At 42.1% G+C, this 21,802-nt stretch overlaps 2 protein-coding genes across 6 annotated transcripts; one reads left to right on the top strand and one right to left on the bottom strand.

Annotated features, from left to right (window-relative positions):
• The first annotated feature begins 922 nt into the window (after positions 1-922).
• Positions 923-13,609, top strand: gtf3c2 (general transcription factor IIIC, polypeptide 2, beta). Of its 4 annotated transcripts, none has more exons than XM_086061747.1 (20): positions 923-967; positions 1,976-2,074; positions 2,246-2,699; positions 3,424-3,557; positions 3,622-3,791; positions 3,911-3,984; positions 4,068-4,145; positions 4,223-4,321; positions 4,421-4,648; positions 4,719-4,830; positions 6,132-6,249; positions 8,080-8,111; positions 8,174-8,303; positions 9,026-9,170; positions 9,303-9,407; positions 10,284-10,362; positions 10,447-10,575; positions 10,642-10,851; positions 11,390-11,491; positions 12,946-13,609. In XM_086061747.1, exons 2-20 carry the CDS (start codon positions 2,029-2,031, stop codon positions 13,207-13,209), a joined length of 2,709 nt encoding a protein of 902 aa, XP_085917873.1. In that variant the 5' UTR covers positions 923-967; positions 1,976-2,028; the 3' UTR covers positions 13,210-13,609. The 4 variants fall into 4 exon arrangements, with proteins under 4 accessions (XP_085917873.1, XP_085917870.1, XP_085917872.1 ...); XM_086061744.1 differs by having other exon boundaries at positions 9,246-9,407; XM_086061746.1 differs by lacking the exon at positions 923-967 and adding an exon at positions 1,002-1,208 and having other exon boundaries at positions 1,981-2,074; positions 9,246-9,407.
• A 1,919-nt stretch (positions 13,610-15,528) lies between these two features.
• Positions 15,529-21,627, bottom strand: slc30a2 (solute carrier family 30 member 2). 2 transcript variants are annotated; one of them, XM_086060793.1, is made up of 7 exons: positions 21,465-21,627; positions 18,731-19,107; positions 18,512-18,665; positions 17,405-17,630; positions 17,194-17,299; positions 16,839-16,973; positions 15,529-15,981 (listed from the first exon to the last, which is right to left on the bottom strand). In XM_086060793.1, the coding sequence occupies exons 1-7, from the start codon at positions 21,545-21,547 to the stop codon at positions 15,836-15,838; spliced, it is 1,227 nt and encodes a 408-aa protein (XP_085916919.1). In that variant the 5' UTR covers positions 21,548-21,627; the 3' UTR covers positions 15,529-15,835. The 2 variants fall into 2 exon arrangements, with proteins under 2 accessions (XP_085916919.1, XP_085916920.1); XM_086060794.1 differs by lacking the exon at positions 21,465-21,627 and adding an exon at positions 19,390-19,474.
• Between the last annotated feature and the right edge of the window lie 175 nt (positions 21,628-21,802).

Genomic DNA, 21,802 nt, shown 5'->3' with positions numbered 1-21,802 from the left:
ACATGATGGCGGAGGGGAACCAAAGGGAGCGCGAGGAGAGGCAGAATGACGGCTTTCAGCAATGTGGCCGACACAGACCGGTGTTTCGGTGGGATCAGCGACAGTCGGACGGGACGGAGTTCCACGCCGAGGCCTCCAAAAGACAAAAATTGGATTAAAAACAATCAGAGGAGAGCAGTGAGTTGAGGAGGAAGGTGAGAGATTGTCATTACATGTACAACAAATGTAGTTAATGTGTGTTTTCTATGTATGTAACCCATTGTGTTCACCTACTTAATATAAAATGCTTTCGGCAGAACTTGTTACAATATGTGTGCCTCTTAGACTTAAGTGGTATCCATAACATTTTCGTTGGAACTGAAATATTAGATTCAAATTAGCATCACCCATCAGTCTAGGAGTCAGGGGAAAGGTGTTAACTCGTTAGTAGACAGGCCAGGAAAAGCACTTTGAGAATGTTGAGAATTTAATAAAAACTTATAAACGTGATGTTTGCATGTTTGACTATTTCTACTTCGTCGAGGTCATATATATATATATATATATATATATATATATATATATACATACATATATATATATATACATATATATATACATATACATATATACATATATATATATATATATATATATATACATATATGTATATATATATATATATATACACACACACATTATATAGTTATTCTACCATCTTGCTGAATTGTCTTAGGACAAAGTGTATACTAGCACATGGACCTTAAACTGCTTAATTAAGGAATACATGCTTAGACGGGGACTCAAAAAAGTGTGAAAATGCTTGACGGCTGACTTAATAAAACGTCCACTCGTGTCTCAAATTGGCGCATGCGTATTGTAGTGCCATACTTTCAAGGGATGCAGTCCTCCTTTGCATCGACAGGGGGCGATGTGAGCCGCCCCCTCTCCTACTACAGTAAATATGGCGGACTGAAGGAAGCTGAGCGTGAGTTTGAATCAAAACAAGAGCTGACAATGCCTCTTTTATGGCTAAAATCGTTTTTGTTTTAGTTGTATCACAATGTTATAGTAAAGGTGGTAATTGTGAAAATATTTGGCCTTTTAATCGCGTAGCTGAGCTTTCCGGGTGGGGGACTCGAACCCGCATGTATTGATCCGAACATCGTGGACTTGTACGCAGATCGTCAGCCTTCGCCACCAAAAAAAGAGTGGACGAGTACACATTGGTGTGCTTTTATCTATCTCAGTTTTCCAAATTTTGAAATAGTTGGCAAGTGACATTTTCAAAAATACAGTATTTTAAATAAGGACTAACGGTGACCCGGATAGCCACCCACCGTCTCCTGCGCAAATTAGCATTAGCCGTGTGGTGCTAACCCCGCTTGTGTGACACTGACAGGACATGTTTGACGGGAAGTGTAAATTACAAACAAAAATGTGTCACTGGTTGCATTTATTTTCTTACAAACCAATGCCGAATGAAAGAACGTGTCCATCTAAGCATAATTCCTTGTTCTGTTGAAGACAATAAAAATCGAGCCGTTTGAAGGAGGCTGTACAACGTAAATTTACCAGAGAGTTTAATGGTGTTTGGTTTTTTAGTCTGAACTGGTTGTTGAGTCTAAATTACAGAATCCATGGTTGATTTAATTTGTAAAATGTTTGCCACAAACTGCAGTATAGAACAGTGTCTACTTTTTTACCGGCCATATTAAGTACAGTAGTACATACAGTACACCGGCATAAAAACAAGCACTGGTGCTTTTAAAATGGTTTACATATATTGGAGTTTATGGTACTCGGCACGGTGTGAGTCCAGGGTGTAAAAGTCAGATGGGATAGGCTCCAAATCACACATAACCCTAATGAGGAAAAGCACTACTAGAGATGATGGATGGATAAATTGATTAAACGTGTGCGTGTAATGATGCAAGGTTTCAGCATACCAGCAGCATAATAAATGAGTGTGTGTGTGTTCCTGACTTGTTTTCAGTGCAGCTGCACCGCCGACGTGGGAAGACACATGACGGAACATCTGAAAACATAATGGTAAAGGAAACGGTGCTGGGAGATGTCGACGACCCTGAGCAAGGTTTGAATATTCAGCCACCATTTGCCATATTTATTCTTCACCATCCTTTTCAGAAAATAAGAGGCACTCCAGACACATAACTATTTGTATAAAAACATTATAGGGTAATGTCAATTTTCCATTATATGTCTTTAAAAATACAATGGAATGATAACATCGCTTATCCCGCAGGTCAAGAGGCGCCGTCCAAGCCCTACTACGATTTAGCGACCAGCTCAAGAGGTCGGCAACGCAAAAAGAACTCCAGATTCCTCGACTATGACACCACCGATGCAAACGAGGACCCAAAGGAGGAAGAGGCGCTGCCGAGGAAGCTCCCAGCAAAGGCGGAGACTCCCCGGAAGACGCCTGGCAAGAGAGGACGTCCGAGAAAGGTTCCGCCGGCGAGTGCGGACGTCTGCGCTTCGCCTCACGTGCCTAATGGCGACATCTCGGCCCATACGAACGTTTCCCCCTCGCCCGTCACTGATGGCTCTTTGGAGAATGGGACACCGAAGCCAAAGAGGAAGTACGTGAAGAAGCGGATGGTTAATGTGGAGCCTGTCACACCATGTGAGGAGATTCAAGAAGAAGAACCTGAGGAGTTGCCGCCAGGAAGACGCCCGAGGAGGGGCGCTGCTAAAATGTGAATCACTGCTTTTGATTTTGATATTAGTTTCTGACGGTATGAATGGAAATATTAACATTCTTCTTCAGCTTTAATTCTCCTTAGTAAGTCGCAGTGTCCTAACTTATCAACATAGCAAAAAGGCACCCGTGTATGTGATCATCTTCGGACCTCCTCCGACCTGTGTACAACTGCTCGCCCATCCCCTCTCTGCTCAGCTGAGGAGAAGAGAGAGAGAAAAGCGCTGGTCTCTCCAATTATCTTCAAATAGATGGCTTGTTTAGTGATTTCTGAAAGCAGCCAATCATATTGCAGCAGGACTTTGTCTGTTTTGGTGTCCCATCATAAAAGTGCTTATTACCGGTGACATTTTGGGCAAAATTAGCATTTTTTTAAATTAATTTTTTTATAAACATGGTAAGCCGTCCAACTGCTAATCACCCCATTTGGCCCATGAAATTAATCTATTGCTCAAGAGGATTTTTTTATAAGTAGTTTTTTATAGCATGCATTTCTTACACTAACAAAATGGCTGCAAATGAGAGGAGCTAGTTTTTATTTTTTTAAAGCACAGTTGGTTGTGATAACTAATAAAATTACTTAAAAAATAATAAAAAATATTATTTTAGGCCATATCGCCCAGTCCCACCATGTTCCAAAAATCCAAGATGGAGTCCAAAAAAAACCCCAATCCTGGCCTTACATCATGTCCTCTGTGTTTGTCATTTCAAAAACATTTCAGGGCGATGAAGTTCCTCCACACGATGGTGCAAGAGGAGGTCAGTCATTCCTCTGAAGGTCCAAGAACCACCAGCGACATCATCTCCAAAGCGGCACCGCAAACGACAGATGAACCAAATTCTCAAAGGACGAAAGGTACATTAAGAAAATTGTGCGTCACATACGTTTTTACCAGCAAATGTAATTTGATCTCCTCCAGCCCGCAGAGGCCAAAAGAGAAAATGTCCCGATGGCGACGCTGCAGACGACGAGGACTTTGTTCCTGATGTTGCGGAAACCGAGCCGGAAGAGGAAGAGGAGGAGGGGGAAGAGGAAGATGAAGATGTGCAGGCTGACTCTGAATATCGTGATGATAAATACGATGGCCTTGTTAGTACTTTTTTGTCGCCCTTTAGACAGGAAGTCTCCATATTTGGTCATGCGGTAATCGATTATTATTTTTTCAAAGGTTTAAAAGCGGTTAACTTAATGATAAATTTCTCTTCCAGGCCGCTCGAGTCCTCAAAACACCCGCCCTCTTGACCGATGCTGTTTTGGAAACCGTCAAGTCTCACAAGAAATTGTAAGTCTTGTGTCGATTTTCCCCATTTTTTTATGACAGTTCAATGCGCCTAAAAAACGATTTTGTTTTGTTTTGTTTTGTAGCCGTGACGAGCAACTCAGTAGCTGGGTGTTCCCGGAGTGGCTGCCTTCCTCCAATGCCTGGCATCGAGTGCCCTCCAGGTGCTTCCGACGGCAGCCATGTTGTTGCCCTCCGCGGTTGGTAAACGCGTCGTGACGTTGGCGTGCGTTTTCCGCAGTGAACTGGAGTCCTACCTTCCTCGGGAGAAGGTCTCGACTGCTTTCAAGGTGTCCAGGGACGGTTGTGATGAGGAGAAGCCCCTGCAGAGGCTCAACAGGTTTTTTTTTTTTAACGCGTCAATGCAACCACTGGGCCACAAGTTTGCTCGTTAATGAGATAATAGACGCTCACTCGACTTCTATTTGTTTGTGTGCAGGTTCGAATCGTTACCCGTCCACCCGCAGTGCTGGGACATGCACCTGTTCACCGGCGGGCCGGTGCGGGCCATGGAGTGGTGCCCGACGCCCGATGGCGCGGTGGCTTCGCAATACTTGGCCATGGCCTCCCACAAGGACGCGGGGGACGAGCACTACTTTCAGGAAACGTATCCCGGGCCGGCGCTGGTGCAACTGTGGGACGTGGGCACACTGGAGTACAACACCAGGTTTGCATTTTCGTGGGTTTTGATCAAACTATTGGGACAAAACTCTTGAGCATTTCCTGCTCATGTGCAGGCCAAACTCGCGTGCTGTTTTGGCGTACGGCCTGGCTCTGGACCAAGGTTTCATCTGGCACTTGAAGTGGTGTCCGTCGGGAGGATGGGAGCTGCCCACCTCACAGAAAGAGGTACGAGGTGGTCTTACGTGACAAATTTTGTTACACTGAAATGTAATTTTGTTGGATTGGATTAGATCCTCCTCGTATGTTGTGAGTCGAACTGACCCATTTCAAAGTGAAAGTAAAATGTTGAAAGCTTATTACGTATAATGAAGCGGGACCATGAGAGGGAATATTTATTTATTTATTATTTAAAATTGTTCACATTTCTGAAATTTATTATTTAAAATTTTTCACATTTCTGAAATTTTTTGACAATTACCTCAATCAATAATCATAAATAAAAATTTTAATACGTTGTCCTTCACTCCCACAAACGTATACTGTGTATATATATATTTTTTTTAATGTTTTTTTTATGATAGAGCATACAGAAGGATTTGATACAGCTTGAAGAGGTCGCTTAAAGCAATGGTAGTTATTACAAAAAAAACGTCCAGCAGGTGGCAGCAGAGTATAAGAGATCAACCAGGGCCATGTTGCAACAAGCTCTTTTTTTTTTTCAACAGGTTTGTGAATAATGATAAAGCTCAGCTATATTCTAATGCTAATCCCTGCAAAATAGAAACAAATACAAATGTACTTTTTTTTTCCTGATGAAAGGAGACTAATCTTTCTTTTGGTGGGTTCCATGTTTTAATAGCATTAGAACAGAATATTCTGTGGAACTTGCAAAATCAGTCAAAATTCAGTAAAACAGCCGGGAGCGAAGGGGGTTGCTTCAGTGAAAATGGCTGGGAGTGAATGAGTTGATCAAAACCCGGGTCGAAATGATGTAGGATTATCATTGCTGTTGGGGGACAAAAGGAATCACAAGAGTGTTAGACACTTTTGGATAATTCCACACAACCCAGGATAATTCAAATAAACCCAGGATGTAATTACTAATCCAGAAAAACAAAAGCAACACACGAGATGAAAAATTAAGTATTGTCTTTGTTGTTAGCTAATTTGCGTCCACATAAAAAAAAAGAGTTCAGGATACTTTTGGATAATTAAATACACCTCCGGGTCATTTTGACCCAGAAACATCGTTGCTGTTCCTAAGAAATGACTCAGCAGCTTTTTACAGTAACTTAAACAAAAGTTGATTTCCAAACGGGTTCTCCATCAGTTGTTGTCTTTATGGAATAATATGTGGAGATTCAACATTTTATATGCTATCATAGTCATAATGCTGGAAACAGTAACCAACATGTCCCTCTCCAAAAATGAGTTTAACGCCCCTATTGTATGAATAAACAGTACACACATCTACCGTAAATACATACGCACGTAATGCTAATAACGTTACTCATTATGTTTTCAAGGCCCCTCTCCTTCCAAGACTCGGTCTCTTGGCCGTCGTCACCTCCATGAGTGTGCTCACCATCTACAGCCTGCCCCATCCTGATGCTCTGCATGCCAGCCAAAAACACGCAGACACGGGTAAGACTAGCTAGCATACGCCACACAAACACAAAAAAAAAAATCTACAAATTGCAGTACATGTTTTGTCCAGCAAAGGGCAGTGTTGGCCACACTTTCAGTCCTCAAACTCCAGTAGTCAACCCCTTAATTTTTTTGTCATCTCCTAGCATATATGACGATTATATATGTCCATAGTCAATGTAAAGGTTATCGTCAATCACACGTCAAGTCAGATTGGACCACATCACATATTCATATTCTATTTTCTATTTGAATAATAAACAGACATATCAAACATATTAGTATTTACAAAAAAATCTGAAAGAGCATTTCTCACATTATTAATAAGTATATAGGTGTCTCTCCTTCCTCAATAGGGTTGATCTCAAATGCTGTCACGTTTTCCTCGTTAGTATGCACGAGTCGGACAAAATAACAGAGTAGGACACGCGCGCGCACGTCGTTTTTGGAAGAGGACGACGTGCCAGGCGTGAAATTTCAATCGACAAACGCACTTTGGAACCGCTTGCACGGTGGTTGACATGCGGAGATCTCAAAGTGGGCTTGAAAGAAAGCAGTTTTCGTAGAAAGGTAAGGCAATTACAGACCCATTTCAATATTGGAAAAAAACTTTTTAATGATAGGCTTGATTAATTTATAACAAAGTGCAAATTAGTAAACGATAGTAAGTATGGTTTTAGGGAAAATCACTCCACTTGACAAGCTTTGGCCGAATCCATGGAAATTATTACCGATGTGATTGATCAAAAACTATATTCTATTGGAATTTTCCTGGATCTAAAAAAGCATTTGATACAGTAAATCATGAAATATTGTTTTTTTTTTTTTAGGGAGAATCGGAATTAAAGTGTAGCTTTAGACTGGATATGAAGCTATTTATCTAAAAGATATCAATATGTAGGGAGCATGTCGAATAGACTCAAAGTCACATGTGGTGTACCCCAGGGCTCAGTTTTGGGTCCTTAATCATTTTTTCTGTACATATATGATATTATACTCTAATTAGAGGGCTCAAAATCTCTTGTATTTTATATGATTCGTTTGGCTTTATAGGGTTAAAAACAAAGAAGCAGTGTCACACTTTGGGTGTAAAACCAAAGTCTTAACATTTCTCAACTTTATTTTTTTCTTCTCCACCCTCCCTCCTGCCCTCTCGCCCAGTGCGCCATGGCCTTTAGTTTTCACTTTATTTCGTAGAAGCCGGGTCATTGAGCGACTCCATTAGCCCGCCGCGTCCAAGCATAGCTGAGGCGCATTAGATAGACTCCATAAACACACACACACACACACACACACACACACACAATATTACACTCTACTGAATTAATGTGCTGTGTGTGTGAGAATGTACGCTTTGGTGAACCGATGCTGCTTGAGGACGTTTTTGCAAACATTTCCAGACAAGCAGCATCACATTCGCTGGCATTTGGGATGACATGAAACGGTCTGACATGAACACTCGCGCACAGCCACGTTCACAGCAGATCATTACAAATGCTTTTTTGTCCTATGAATGAATGAGGGGTGAAAGAGAGGAGGAGGAAAAGGGGGCGGGGGGGGGGGGTGTAAAAAGACAGAAGGTGCAAGGCGGCTTTGGAGTAATTGACTTTTGGTCCCCCCCCATCAGACTGGGATCTATAATTGAAATGACAAAGAAGATGCATTACACGGCTGGTTGTTAGCGTCGCAAAGCTGTGAAATTTACGCCGCTCCTCTCACAGTCCTGTCATGTCATTCTGAGCCAACACACACACACAAAAAAAAAAAACCATCAAGAACTAGAATACTGTATTTGTCATGTGACTAAATGCGATTGTCATTTCGCAGGCGACGCCGGCCGGCCGGCCTGCGTTTATAAGGTGAGCGCTCTCGTTTTGACGCCGCCGCCCTCCTGTCGTTTACGCTAACGTCTTGCCCGCAGTGCGATCCCGTGGTCACCCTGAAGCTGGGCTCCTTGAAGGCTCCTCGCCTGCAGCACAGCGGCCAGATTCTGGCCATGGACTGGCTGCCCGTCAAACCGCATGACATCATCGCCCTCGGGTTCTATGACGGTAGCGTGTTTGTGTCTTATTTCCTCTCAGAGAAAGGAAAGCAATAATTTAATCGTTTCTAATTAAGTGATTTTGGCATTTTAAGATTAATTAATTAATTAATTTAATTAATTTTTTGTTTACGTAGATTTTCATTGCCTAAAAAGTAGCCTTTTTGTGACCCAATAATTACTTCTTTCTTTTTTCTTTGTTTTTTTTTAAGTGAGGAAGATTTTTTTTTTTTTATAACAGAATTGTGATTCATTTATTTTTTCTCCCTTAATATTGTGATTGTGATTTAATATGCGATTATTTTTCATGGTCCTTTTCCAATATATTGAATTTGATTAATTGTTCAGCCCTAGTTTTTAAGGTAAAACCTAAAAGCCTTTTAATTAATAAGTAGAGGTTTTTACACAGAAATATTGTACTTTTATGGCCAAATATATTCAAGACAACTTTATTTATATAGCACATTTGATACATAACAAAACTCCAAATGTGCCAAGTAAAGAGAACAAAAGTGGCTTCCTAAAAAAAACATACATCGACAACATTTAAACGCATTTACAAACAAAATATTTTGTATACGTTTCTAAGTTGCAGTGCAGCATAACAGCTAAAAGCCTCCTCACCGTGTTTGCTTTGAAACTATAACTATATAAATTGTGAAAATCTAGCAATATTGTGGCAAAGAAATGAAAACTTAACCCCCCCAAAAAATGCGTCTTCTCTCGTTAAAGGTATGGTCGGTCTTTGGGATCTGAACACCAAATCGGCATTGTTGCGCATCCAGGACTCGCAGGACTCTCCCATCTTGCTCCCGTACAAATGTTTCCTCGCTCACGAGCACGCCGTGCGAGTGCTCATGTTCTGTCCCGCCAGCAGGTAAGACGACGGACGCGTTCAGAATGTGATCCCTTTGTGGAAATGGTGTGGAGAAGCCACGTTGTCTTGTGTCAGACATTTTGTGGCAACAGCCGGGGAGGAACGCCTCCTGAAGACGTGGGATCTGCGCAGGCTCTACGGGCCAATCACGGTGCAGAAGCGTTCCTTGCTGAATGAGATCTGCTGGCCGGCCAGTGCACCAGGACTGATGTGGGCCCAGGACGGCGCCTTTTCTGCGTAAAACACCTTCTTTTTTTCTTTTTTTCCTCCCATCTGACTTGATCCTTAAATCCTAAGTATACATGCTAAAAAATGTCACCAGTTTAGATATTGGTTTTGGTTCTTACTTTAATCTTTTAAAAACTGCTTCAGGCTCAAACATACATAATGAATATTAACTTACTTATTTTTTATTTATTTATTTTTTGGGGGGCATTCGAGGTCATAGCGAAAAATTACATTTCAACTGTTCTGATTTCACTGCTGTTTTCCATTTTTAGAATTTGATCAAAGGTGTCATTTTCAATGTGATGTTTTAAGGAGCAAATGTCAGCTATTGTGTATTATTATTATTATTAATTTATTTATTTTTATATACATTTTTAGCTCACTTAAATGTACAGAAATGGGGGGAAAAAGTCCCATTTTTGATCAACAATCCATTTGGACTCGTAAATTTCCATTGTTATATGTGTCCACCAGATGGTGCTATTTCCTCTCATTCAAAGCATGAAGCAACTTTTTGTTGCATGCTTCGAATTTGATGAAAAACATTTCAGTGGTACATTTTTTTTGTCACTAGGAAAATCAATGTGTCCGATTTTGGTCTGGTTTGACATTTTAATATTATTTACAGAATCGAGGTGACAAAATGGAGCAAAAATGTTGCTGCATGCTTTTAATGGAATTAAAACATTTTCTTTTTTTTGTGTCCCTTTTAACAACTGTTTGATTTTTCAAGTGTCGCTGTCAACATTTTAAGCTCTTGTAAAGAGCATAGATGACAATTATTTAAAAATATGTACATCATACAAAAATATCCCTGTAGCATCTCTTAAATGTATTTTTGTCTTATATGTTTATTCACATTTGTCTGCCCTTTTTCCCTCCCAGCAAATATACAAATGGAGTCCACTACTATGACCACCAAATCCGCTCTTACCTTGCAGTACCCCGGATGGCCACCATTTGGGTCTGTCCACGTGTGTTATTCATATTTACAATTAGTATCTCACGCCGGCCGGCCACGGTCTCATGACTTCCTCTCTTGCCGCAGTCCATCTCATACTCTGATTGGCTGAACGCTTTGCTGGTGTCAGACATGATCGGCGAGGTCATCCTCTGCATGTTGCCTCCTTTGTTGCCCTGTGCTCTGCACGTGAAAAAGCCAGTGGAAAGGAGATTCGTAAGTATATACTGTATACATATATCTCAACGGGACTCGCAGTTCACGCACCTTGTGTCGCCCCAGCCTGTCTACTTGACATCTTTGGAGCGTCGCGCCGCCGCCGCCGCCGCCGGGGACAATAAAGAGGAGGAACCGGAAGTGCAAGAGGAGGAGGAGGATGAAGCAGAGGGAGGAAGAGGCGGTGACGGGAAGGCTGACATCGAATGCCGACCCCATGAGTTGTACAAAGAAGCCAAGAAAAAATACTACCTTCACCACGCGGACAACAACATGGTAGGTGGCAGGGCTACATATATGTCACACGCGTGTGAACCTGTAAAGTCAATTCTGAGATTTTGTTATTTAGAAATGAGCACTATGTATCGTGTGAATCGGGAAATTAATTGATTGATGAATTAATTTCCCTCTATAGAACTTGAGCACATTAGTGTTTACCTGAAGCAGTTGCGACTGGCTGTTCGCTAGCTAGCTAAACCCAAACATTTAAAAATGCATTGTGTCTTTGGATAGACCGTTGGTGTGGCCGCTTTAAAGCGCTTCGTTGTCTGCCATGAGTGCTTGCACAGATTTCTTTTTTTTTTAGAAAGATATTCGCGTAATGAGCAATTTCACACAAAAGATGGGCGCAAAAATTTGCACATTTGGTGTTAAGTAGAGCAAGCAAAAAATCGCTGTAGAGAGAAATTTCGTCTTTAAATATTGTAACAAACAATGTAATTGGCCTTTAATGGGATTGTTAGGAATTCCTCAAAAAACAAATCAATTTGAGTGTTAAAAATTCCAACAAAATGTCGTGTTTGGTCTCCTGCAGAAACACTTCAACAAATTGGGAAAAATGTGGAAGCAAATGAGAGACACGGAGCTTCTCAATAAGCTCGACATGGATGTGATGCCTTTGGCTTCGCTGTACAAGGTACACACACGCTCACGCACACACACACACACACACACACAGCACATCACGAAAATATCAAGTCCAAGGAGTGATGGACCAAGAGCCTCCTCGTGCTCCCGGTGTGTGCGCGCGCGCGTGTGTAATGATGTGTAAAATAAGAAAAATGTCGCCCAGGGTGGAAGTCGGCGGCTGTGGAGGCTTTTTGTGTGTTTAGTTTGAACAGAAGATGAGAAGGAGGAGGAGGAGGGGGACCACCAAGGTGATGATAGACGCTCGGCGGGACGAAACGCCGGAGGGTTTTTCTTTAAATGCTGCCGTGTGAAAGGATTCGACAGAAAAGGCGAGAGCAGGATTTAGTTTTAGTGGAGCCAACTTCAACAATAAATGCTAGCAAACAGCTCGAAGCTTCCGTTTCGTCATAATAATTTTGGCCGAGAGGCAGGGCACACCCTGGACTGGTCGCCACCCAATGTCTGGATGTGTGGACAAACAACTGACAGGTTGCTGGTCAGCGTCAGGATAAATAGGCAAACAATTGACTGGTCGCCAGCCAATGTCAAGACATGCAAACAAGCAATTGACTGGTCACCAGCCAATGTTAGGACACAAAGACAAACAATTGACTGGTCACCGGCCAATGTCAGGGCATGCAGACAAATATTTGACTGGTCACCATCCAATATCTGGACAGATAGACAATTGACTGGTCGCTGTCCAATGTGATGACATGTAAACAAATACTTGACTGGTCGCCATCCAATGTCAAGACATGCAGGGGGAAAACAATTGAATGGTCTCCATCCGACGTTGGGACACAAACAAATATATTTGACTGATCACCATCCACTGTCAGGACACGTGGACAAACAGTTGACTGGTCACCAGTCAATGTCAGGATGCATATACTGTACAGTAAACCATGGACTGGTCGCCATCTAGAGTCAGGGAACCTATAGAAAACCAATTGACTGGTCGCCTTCTGTAGTTAGCGCACATTTGGACAAACAATGAACTGATCTCCAGTAAAGATTGGGCCACATATGGACAGACTTGATTGGTCGCCATACCCATCAAAGGCATGCCAGGCACACTCTGGACTGGTCACCAGTCAGTGGCAGGGCACATACAGACACCCTGAACTGGTCGCTGGACAAAATGAGGGCACATATAGACAACCAAGAGATTGTCAGTTAATGCCAGGCCGCCTATAGCCACACTTTCAACTGGTCGCTAATCAATAGTAAGACGCAAATTGGCACACCCAGGACTGGTCGCCAGCCAAAGAACTATAAAAAATAACAAATCCGAAACCCTGCATTTCTTTAGGTTGTGTATAATAATTACTGATATGTCAAATGTAAACAAATGGGAGCTTGCATGAGCAGCATGCATTTGCGGCTCTTTTTAAAAACATCAGCTGATGGCTTTGCCCTCTCCGGTGCCCGTCCTCGTCCCTCTTCATCATCCCTCAGGTGCGTTTTAGTCCAAATCTGAGCTCCCAGACATGGATGGCGTCGGGGGGCCAGGCTGGCCTGGTGCGCCTTAACTGCGTCATGGGCCTGAACTACAAAGCCGTGCAAGACCTCATCCGTCGGGCCCGAAGTGGCCCCCAGGAAACCCCTACGGATGTCCCCCGGGAATCCCCCCAGGAATCCCCCCAGGAATCCCCCCAGGACGTTCCACCTGATGCCCCGCAAGACACCCCCCAGGAAATCCCACAACCCACTCCTCTATGACCACGGCCGCGCATTTGTGTCTTTTTTCATCCCAAGTCGAAACATTTTTAGCTGAAAAACAAACGTTTTGTGGACGACGTCAGCTACGGAATTACTTGAACGCACCGTGTGACCTTGCTGGCGTTGTTGTATATGTTTTAACAGAAAATGTCTTTATCATGAAGATTTTGTTAGCCTCACTTTTACATCTTGTTTACAGTCAATGGCGAGTTCCAACGGTTCCGTTTGTCCCTATATACATTAACGTATATTAATAATAAAAGAGTGACTATCAGCTTCTTGTACAGAATGTATACACAATTCTAGTTGTTTGAAATGATGTATTTCTTACGGAAAACATACTTTAAATATAGATTTTTGTATTCAATGTATTGTTTTGATGAATAAAGGAGATTTTGAACATTGGCTCATGTTGTTTGTTATGTTTACAATTTCTTACTATTCACTTGCTTCCTAGCTTAAATGCTAGCTTAGCTTTGAGTAAATATTGGCCTTAAAGGAGTTGTGTATTTTTTTCGCAACGGAAAATAGTTCCCATTTATCTTCATTGTGGCATGCATTCATCCAAAAATACTTCCAGGATGAACATTACAGACGTCTACTGTAGCTCCTGTTATCGTAGATGTTAAATTCCATGATGGACAAAAATTCAAAGCAGCAACCATAAAGTATATGCATGATATCCGCCGATATTGTTTTTGTCCACTCGGGGTCGACTTCCTTACGTTGTACACTGTAGTATCTGTGACTTTGAATGTGTGTGTCTTTAAAAGGTAAATGTTACCTCTTGATAATTGGCCTTTTTTGGGCGGGTTGATTTTTGCCAGTTGCATTTTTTTTCAACACAAGAAAAAGATAATGAAAAAATATGTTTCAATTTATTGTTTTGTTTGTTTTTATTAATTGGTCAAATTAATCTATTTGAATTTTATTTTACCAAATGGCGCCTAAATTGTGTATTAAAGGTTCAAAGAACGGCAAGACTTATTCCCTAATGCAAACCAGGCAATAACAAGCCCCTCCCGGCATGCTCGGCAACACGCGGGCAGTGTTTGGTCAACAGTGATGTAACATCCTGTCAAAAAATCATGCCTTCAAAATAAAAAGCAAGCCAGTACAATAATAATAATTCAGCAGTCGTCTCAAGATATTTTGTGCTTGTTTATTAAGTGAGACTGCTAAATTAGCCAAACTGTTATTTTTGTGTGTACTTTAAATTAATCAGAGTCCCTAAAACTCATTCACTGCTTTCGAAATCCAAGAAGATGCATTTTAACTTGGCTGTCGGTGAGTTAAGAGAAACCATTGGCAGTCCGTCATGTGCAAACTTTTATTTTGTGAAGTTACAAAAAAACGACATCACGCAAACGTCACACAAAGACAAAAGGTTGAAAGTGTATTTTTTACACATGTAGACAAAATATTTACACAGACAACACGACACGGAGCGTCCACAAAAATCGGAAACACACTATGGTCATTACATTCATGAAATGTGTGTGTGTGTCATATTTCAGGAGTTTTCCCGCGTGTGATTGGCACTTGAGCACGATACATAGACTCACAGCTGACGAGCATGCAAGCGTAGTATTTATCAATTAAAAATAAAATAACTCATTGGCTTTTTGTGAGATTAAATAAAAAATAATTTAAAAAAAAAACCATCTCTTCCCGTTCCAACATTAAAAAAAAAAAAACTCTCTTCCCGTTCCAACATTAAAAAAAAAAACCTCTCTTCCCGTTCCAACATTAAAAAATAATAATAATTTATAGATGTCGGACATCAGTAGAAATGCGCAAGTTTGATTGAAAAAAATTTTTTTTAAGTAATTTTTCAATTGTCTTGATGCAGCATCAATCACAAACAAACACGCAACATGCGCTGGAAAAACAAGACAACAAACAACCACTGACATAAAACGCTTGCTTCAAATTGCACTTGTGGACAAATAGATCACATTTCATAACACAGAAACTGACTTTTCATTAGGTACACCAGCCAAACTGTTCATAATATTTTGTCCCTATAAACAAAGTTGAATTGGAGGCCATTTTGTTGGTTTACCTAATGAATTGTCTGGCTTGGTTGATCCCAAAATGGAGGGGCTTTAGTTGCTTTGGTGTTTATTTTTTACACATTTAAATGGGTTTTTTGAAAAAAAAAAAAAAAGGCAAATCAACCGCGACAAGGTGATTATCAATCATATTATAAATTTTCCGATAAATGGCAGTGGATTTGTCTTCCCTTCAGACAAGTTCGGCAGTGAGTTTGAGCGGTTATGATCATTCTTATTGATCACGAAGATACATGATCATGAACCGTCTGATGATTGGACCCACGTAATCAATGACATCAGCACCATAAACGGTGTCAGCAAATTTAAAACAGTCATGCAAACCACATGGTACATTGCATGTTTGATACATTTTTGCTGACCAGGATGGTTCAACCCCGGTGGGGGGTGGGGGGGGCAGCAAGTGAGGAACATTTAACATTAATTGGGGGGAGATCAGCTTGTCATCCAGATGAATCTGATGACTGTTTTGGTTTCGATGGAGATGTTGGTTGGACATGCCGCAGATTTTTTTTTCGAGAGGGGGGGGCTGGGGGGGTCAGTCCCAGGGGTCAGTCCAAGGGGTCCTGACAGAGTCCGCAGTTTTGCATGTCGCTGTGGTAGCGTTCCACCTGGATGGTGACACTGTGGAAGCCAAACTTGGTGTGGAGAAGCTCCGTGGCCTCCTGCAGGACCGACTGCGCGTCGGCGCCCTCATCTGGATCGTGGCGGCACAACAGACACAGTCAGTATACGGCGCAACAACAAAAACCACAACCACACAACTATTACAGTACAGTGATGTCCATGCCCGGAAATGAAAACACTCGTTTGTAATTATATTTCTTGCCCGATTGAAATCAATGAAAATGGAATTAATCCATTCCAACCAACTCTCGGTTAAAAAAATATATTGTAATGTTAAAAAGGCAAATAGCACTCTATTTTATTTTATAAAAACATGTAGCAAAAGGGCCTGGCCAATTTAATCAATAAATATTAACTGTTTTTAAATTGATTTAAGAACATTTTTTGCCAATTTTTTTGTTTTGTTTTTGAAGAAAATATTAAATGCCAAAATACTGTAAAACGCAAAATGTTCTGCTTGTAATTTGCAACTTTATTAATATAAGCGTTAACAGACCAAAAAAAAACCTTATTTTATTCATTATAAATTTTTGTTTATTAATTGGCTGATTAATTGGTTATCGGAATTTTATTCTGGCAAATACCGGAATTGGCATCAGCCTAAAAAATCCTTATCAGTTTGCCCTTAGTACTAAAATAATTCCAATCGATTGTAAAAAAAAAAAAAATTAGTTTGTGCATCAAGATTTATTGCTTCAATTTAATTCAGTGTGCTGCTCCTTCTGGTGTGCCCATCTTGGCCACCGGGGGCAGCATAACACAGTCCTAAAGACACTGACTCGCCACTATTTTCATTAAGATGCAATAATATTGAATTTTTTTGGGGTGGGGGGGTAAAGGACAAAAAATATATGTTCGAGAGTATAGTTCTATCATCCGTCTGCTTCCTATTGGCTTATCCTCTTACTGGACATTTTTGCTACTTACCGACAGCCAGGTGCACGGAAGCCAGCGTCTGTCCCAGCGTGAGCGCCCAGAGGTGCAGCGAGTGGGCCGAGCGGACCGCCTTCACCGACAGCAGAACCTCCTTCACCGATTTGAACTCGATGCCTTTGGGAGAACCTGCAAATAGGAAGGTGTGTTTGCTTTTGGGGTCTTGAATTAAGGTAATGCGAGTATTTCAAAGTAAGAAAAGTTTTTTTGACTGCGTGGATTCTCTCATCCACTTATTGTAATCTGTTATTTACACACCACACCTTGCTTATTTCGCAATCTGGGCGGAGCAACCCTAAAATTAGCATGTTCAATTCCGCATGTGTGTGCATTTGAACAAAATGTCCACCTTCCATGAGTATCCTGAAGACGTCTTTGAGGATGGTGACGGTGGTGCACAGGACAAAGATGGAGAACAGGAAAGTGCAGATGGGATCGGCCACTTTGTACTCGGGCTGCCGGTGGCAAAAAATAGCTTCTTAACCAGTGAGCACACATTAAGCATCATATGTAACGTGCTACTAGTAAGCCCCCCCCGTATCAAAAAAATCTGGTCTGACCCGGAAGTAGATGACAATAGCGGCCACCATGACGCCGACGCTCTGCAGCAGGTCTCCGACCACGTGGATGAACGCCGCCCGGACGCTGGTGCTGCCATGGGTGCCGCCCAGGAGGCCGTGGCTGTGGCCGTGATGGGGCTGGGGGCTTTGGGCGTCGTCTTCGATGTGCTGGTAGCCGCGGCCATGGGCGTGGAAGGTGGTGGAGTGGTGCAGGATGTACGCCATGCTGAAGAAGGGTGCCCAAAAAAAATAAAAAAATTTGGCTGTGAGTGCATGCCGAAGCAGCAGGTGGTGCTGTAACATTGAAGTCACCATTTTAAAGTGTCCTATATAGTGAGGTGGGCATTTTGTAGTGCTTTTTAAAGGTGTAGTATTCTCCAAAGTTAGTGGCGTTGGCCGCTTTAGAGCGCCTCATTGTCTGCCATGAGTGTGCACATGTCACAGTAAGAAAGGTAGAAGCATCATGAAGGGGTAGTTTCCTTTTAAAAAGTCTGACTAGACAGCCAGCGTTTGGACTGGGGCTTCGATGTGGCGTAGCCGTGTTAGAGTGCCTCATTGTCTGCCATGAGTGTGTGCATGTCATAAAAAATGCAGAAGCGCCAGGAGAGGGCAGTTTCTTTTTAAAAAGTCTGACTTAACAGCCAGCGTTTGAAACAGAGCTTCACACTGGCGTTGCTACTTTAGAGTGCCTTGTTGTCTGCCATGAGTGTGCGCATGTCACAGTGAGAAAGGTAGAGGCATCAGGAGGCGGCAGTTTTATTTAATTAAAAAAATTCTGACTAGACAGCCAGCGTTTGGACTGGGGCTTCGATCTGGCGAAGCAGCTTTAGAGTGCCTCGTCTGCCACGAGTGTGCGCATGTCACGAGAAAGGCAGAAATGTCAGGAGGGGTAAAATTTTGTTTCATAAAATCTGACTTGGCAGCCAATGTTTGGACCAGGGCTTCGCACTGGCGTGACTGCTTTAGAGCGCCTCGTTGTCAAAAGCCATGACGACCCGGTAGGACATATTCCCTTCACCAGAAGCTTTTAGCAGATTTAGATCACGAAAATTAGCTTCACTAGTGCGACATGCAGACCAAGCTACATAGTTGAACTGTCCAACTCACAGAATGTTGACGACGACTGCAAAGGCGGACGTGAGCAGCATCACGTGCCCCTCGATCTCGTAGTCGTTGCGGACAATCCTCTCGATGGCCAAGTAGACCAGCACGCCCGTCACCATCCAGATGGACACGGCGGACAGCAAGGCACCGAGGATCTCTACGCGAGACACGGAGAGAAAATAGCCATCCCTCCATTTTGTCCTCACGAGGTGTTGGTCTCACCTGAGCGGTGCCATCCGAAGGTCATGTTCTTGGTGGCGGGTCTGGAGGAGATCCACAGGGAAAATATGCTCACCAGCATGCTGCCCAGGTCGGTCAGGAGGTGGGCCGCGTCGGTCATGATGGCCAAGCTGTGGGCCAGGTAACCTCCAATGATTTCCCCAATCATGAAGACCAGGCAAACGGACGATGCAATGTATAGTTTCTTCTTTGCCAATATGGTGTCTTCGCCGCCGGCGCCCTCGCCGCCGCCCGCCACCGCTGCCGCCATGCGGTGATGGCAGTGAGCACCGGCCGGCCGCTTGAGCTCCACGCTGCCGGCCATGCCGCCATTCTTGAACGGGAAGTCGGGGAAGCGCTCGCTCGGTTCTGAAAAGGAACTGCAGAATGATTGAATGACTGAATGGTTGCTTGGTTGACCGACTGACTAGTTTACAGTTTTTTTTGTAGCACTGTGTGAATTAAAGTAATATTAATAATCCATATTGGATATAGTCTGTTATTTTACAAATCATTTGGTAATGAATTTGGCTTAAATTTAAGTTAAGGTTAGGGGATAGTTAGGTGAGAATTACGTCCAGTACACTCACCATACTGATTTTCTTTTGAAAAATATTTAAAAATAATAATAATAATAAATAATTAGAATACTTATTACTTACCATTTCAGTGTAATGTTATTGACATGAGAAAATGTTGGGCTGTCTGGTTTTGAACTCAATTGTTTTCTTCGAGTTGTCTGCTTTTGCGATGACGAGACATCAAAGAGAGCTAGCGTGCTAATAGCATACAAGCTAACATTAATGCTACATCCTCATGTTTCTTTTTGTGTGCGCTTCTGCATTACATCCACAAAGTGGTGCATGTGAGTATCAAACACACACACATTGCCATGTGCAGTGTGTGTGTGTGGGGCGGGGGGGGGGGGGGGGGTTCATGGTGATGATATGTTTAATGAGGTGGAATAAACCTCATTTGGACTCACTTGAGATAACCAATACACACGCAAGCATTTCATGACGATAAGGCTTTAACACGCACGCACGCACACACACACACACACACACACACACACACACACTTGTCTTTGTATCATCGTGGGGACATCTCATTCCTTACCCTAACCTCAACCATAACCCAATTCAAACATAAACTCTAAAACCAAGTCTTGACCCTCAAAAAAGAGGTCTGAACTTGGGGGGACCACCAAAATGTCCCCACAATTTCAAGTCGGTCCCCACATTGGTGGTTAAAGCCGGGGAAAAAAACACGCGCGTATGGGCCTCGCAGTGTGGCAGACAAAAGCACACACGCGCACACACACGTAGAGAGGGGTCGATGTCCAATGTGAAGAAAAGCATTGAGGTGCGAAAGAGATTGTGCTGAATGACACCTTTGGGATGTGAATGGGATCTCGCTCACATGCACGTCTATTCTGTTACCCCACCATTTATTTTTCATACATAAATCTAAGCTATATATATATATATATATATATATATACTGTGTTAAACAAGTTTCACGTAATGTCACTGTGCAATGCTCTCTCTCTCTCTCTCTCTCTCTCTCTCTCTCTCTCTCTCTCTCACGCGCGCACGTGATTGATGGCCATCGTACTGGAAAAGCTCTCTCATTACCTTAAACCTGACATTTTCGTATTAACTTGACGTTTCACACTTTGCAAAGCAGGAAAAAAAATATATACGATCGTTTTTAACACAATGATATACTAATACAATAATCAGCAAATATTAGCAAAAGGTGTATATAATGTTTGTTTTTTTGTTTTTCAATTTTGCTGCAGGGCATCCTCATTTTTTGAACAGTGAACGCCGCAGCGTTAAATTCTTGAAAATACGGTCTGGATTCCCTTTTTTTACAAACGACTCATGATAATCATCTGAATGTGAAACGTGCGGGCGAGAATTATTATTTTTTTTTTAAAGAGAGAGAGAAAAACACATACTCGGCCTTTCCTAGAGCAAAAAGTGCAGCAGTCAGTCAACACGCGCACGTGCACGTTGCAAATGGTGCATGAAATGTGGTGCCAGATGCACCTCGCGGGCGTGCACGCGCGCGCACATATCTCTTCATCTCTTTTTATTTTTTTTAAAAAACTGAAAATTAAGCGATGATATCCGAAGCGTTTTATTTTTATTATTTGTAAGTGCTTTGCAAATGCTTCTTCAGCACGTTATGATTAATAAACGTCATTTTTTTTAAAGGTTCAATATAATATTATGGATGGCTGCAGAATAAAATAGAAGGCCACAAACGTGCTGGTGTGCTATTGAAGGCCCATTTTCGTCCGTTGAAAGAAAAAAAAAGTGTAATTTCTTACGTTAAAAATTTTTTATTTCTCTTGTAGAATTTTTAATTATGCTTGGGAAAAAAATGTTCAATGAGATGAACAACTGAAATAATTTTGCAGCAAATCACTCTTTCAATTTTAATTTAAATCGCACTTCATTCGGTACAGAATGGAGACAATAATAATAATAATGATAATAATAATAGTGATACTTTGATTGGTGCTCTGTTACATTTAGTGATTATCTTCATAAATCTTCACAGCATGAAATAATCTTCATATTTCTAATCGTGCCTTTTTCCATTTAGTTAATTTTTTTGTGTGCGCGTATAAAACAATTAGTCACGCAAGCTGTTTACGAACGAGCCACGCGTGCAAATGAACGCGCACTCGGGCGTAAAGGCGCGTGCGTGTGTTGTCTCCCACCTTTGCACGTGCTCGCAGTAGCTCTTGTGGTTTATGTCGTGGATCAGCTGAGACTTCTCCGAACTTGACGCCTTTGCATCCATGGAGCTGCGCAGGAGGTTCTGGTGAATTGGGAGTCGGTCCGCCACTGCTACTCGCTCCGGTCGGTCGGTCGGGTTCGATAATCGATGCAGGCTAATCACTGGCGGTGCAGGCAGTGGCAAGTCCTCGTGGAGCAGGAAGCGTGCAGGAAAAGCTTCATTGATGAGTTTTAGTTGGAGGAGGGGGGGCGCGCGCCAAGAGTGAGGGACTAATTTATTTTTTTATTTTTTCTAGTTTATTATATATTTTTTTTAAAT

Source organism: Leptonotus elevatus, chromosome 18 (assembly GCF_054856555.1).
Source record: "Leptonotus elevatus isolate MCC_2025b chromosome 18, RoL_Lele_1.0, whole genome shotgun sequence".
NCBI classification, from domain to species: domain Eukaryota; kingdom Metazoa; phylum Chordata; class Actinopteri; order Syngnathiformes; family Syngnathidae; genus Leptonotus; species Leptonotus elevatus.
Note: the sequence above shows the minus strand (reverse complement) of the source record. Positions and strands in the feature narration are given on the sequence as shown.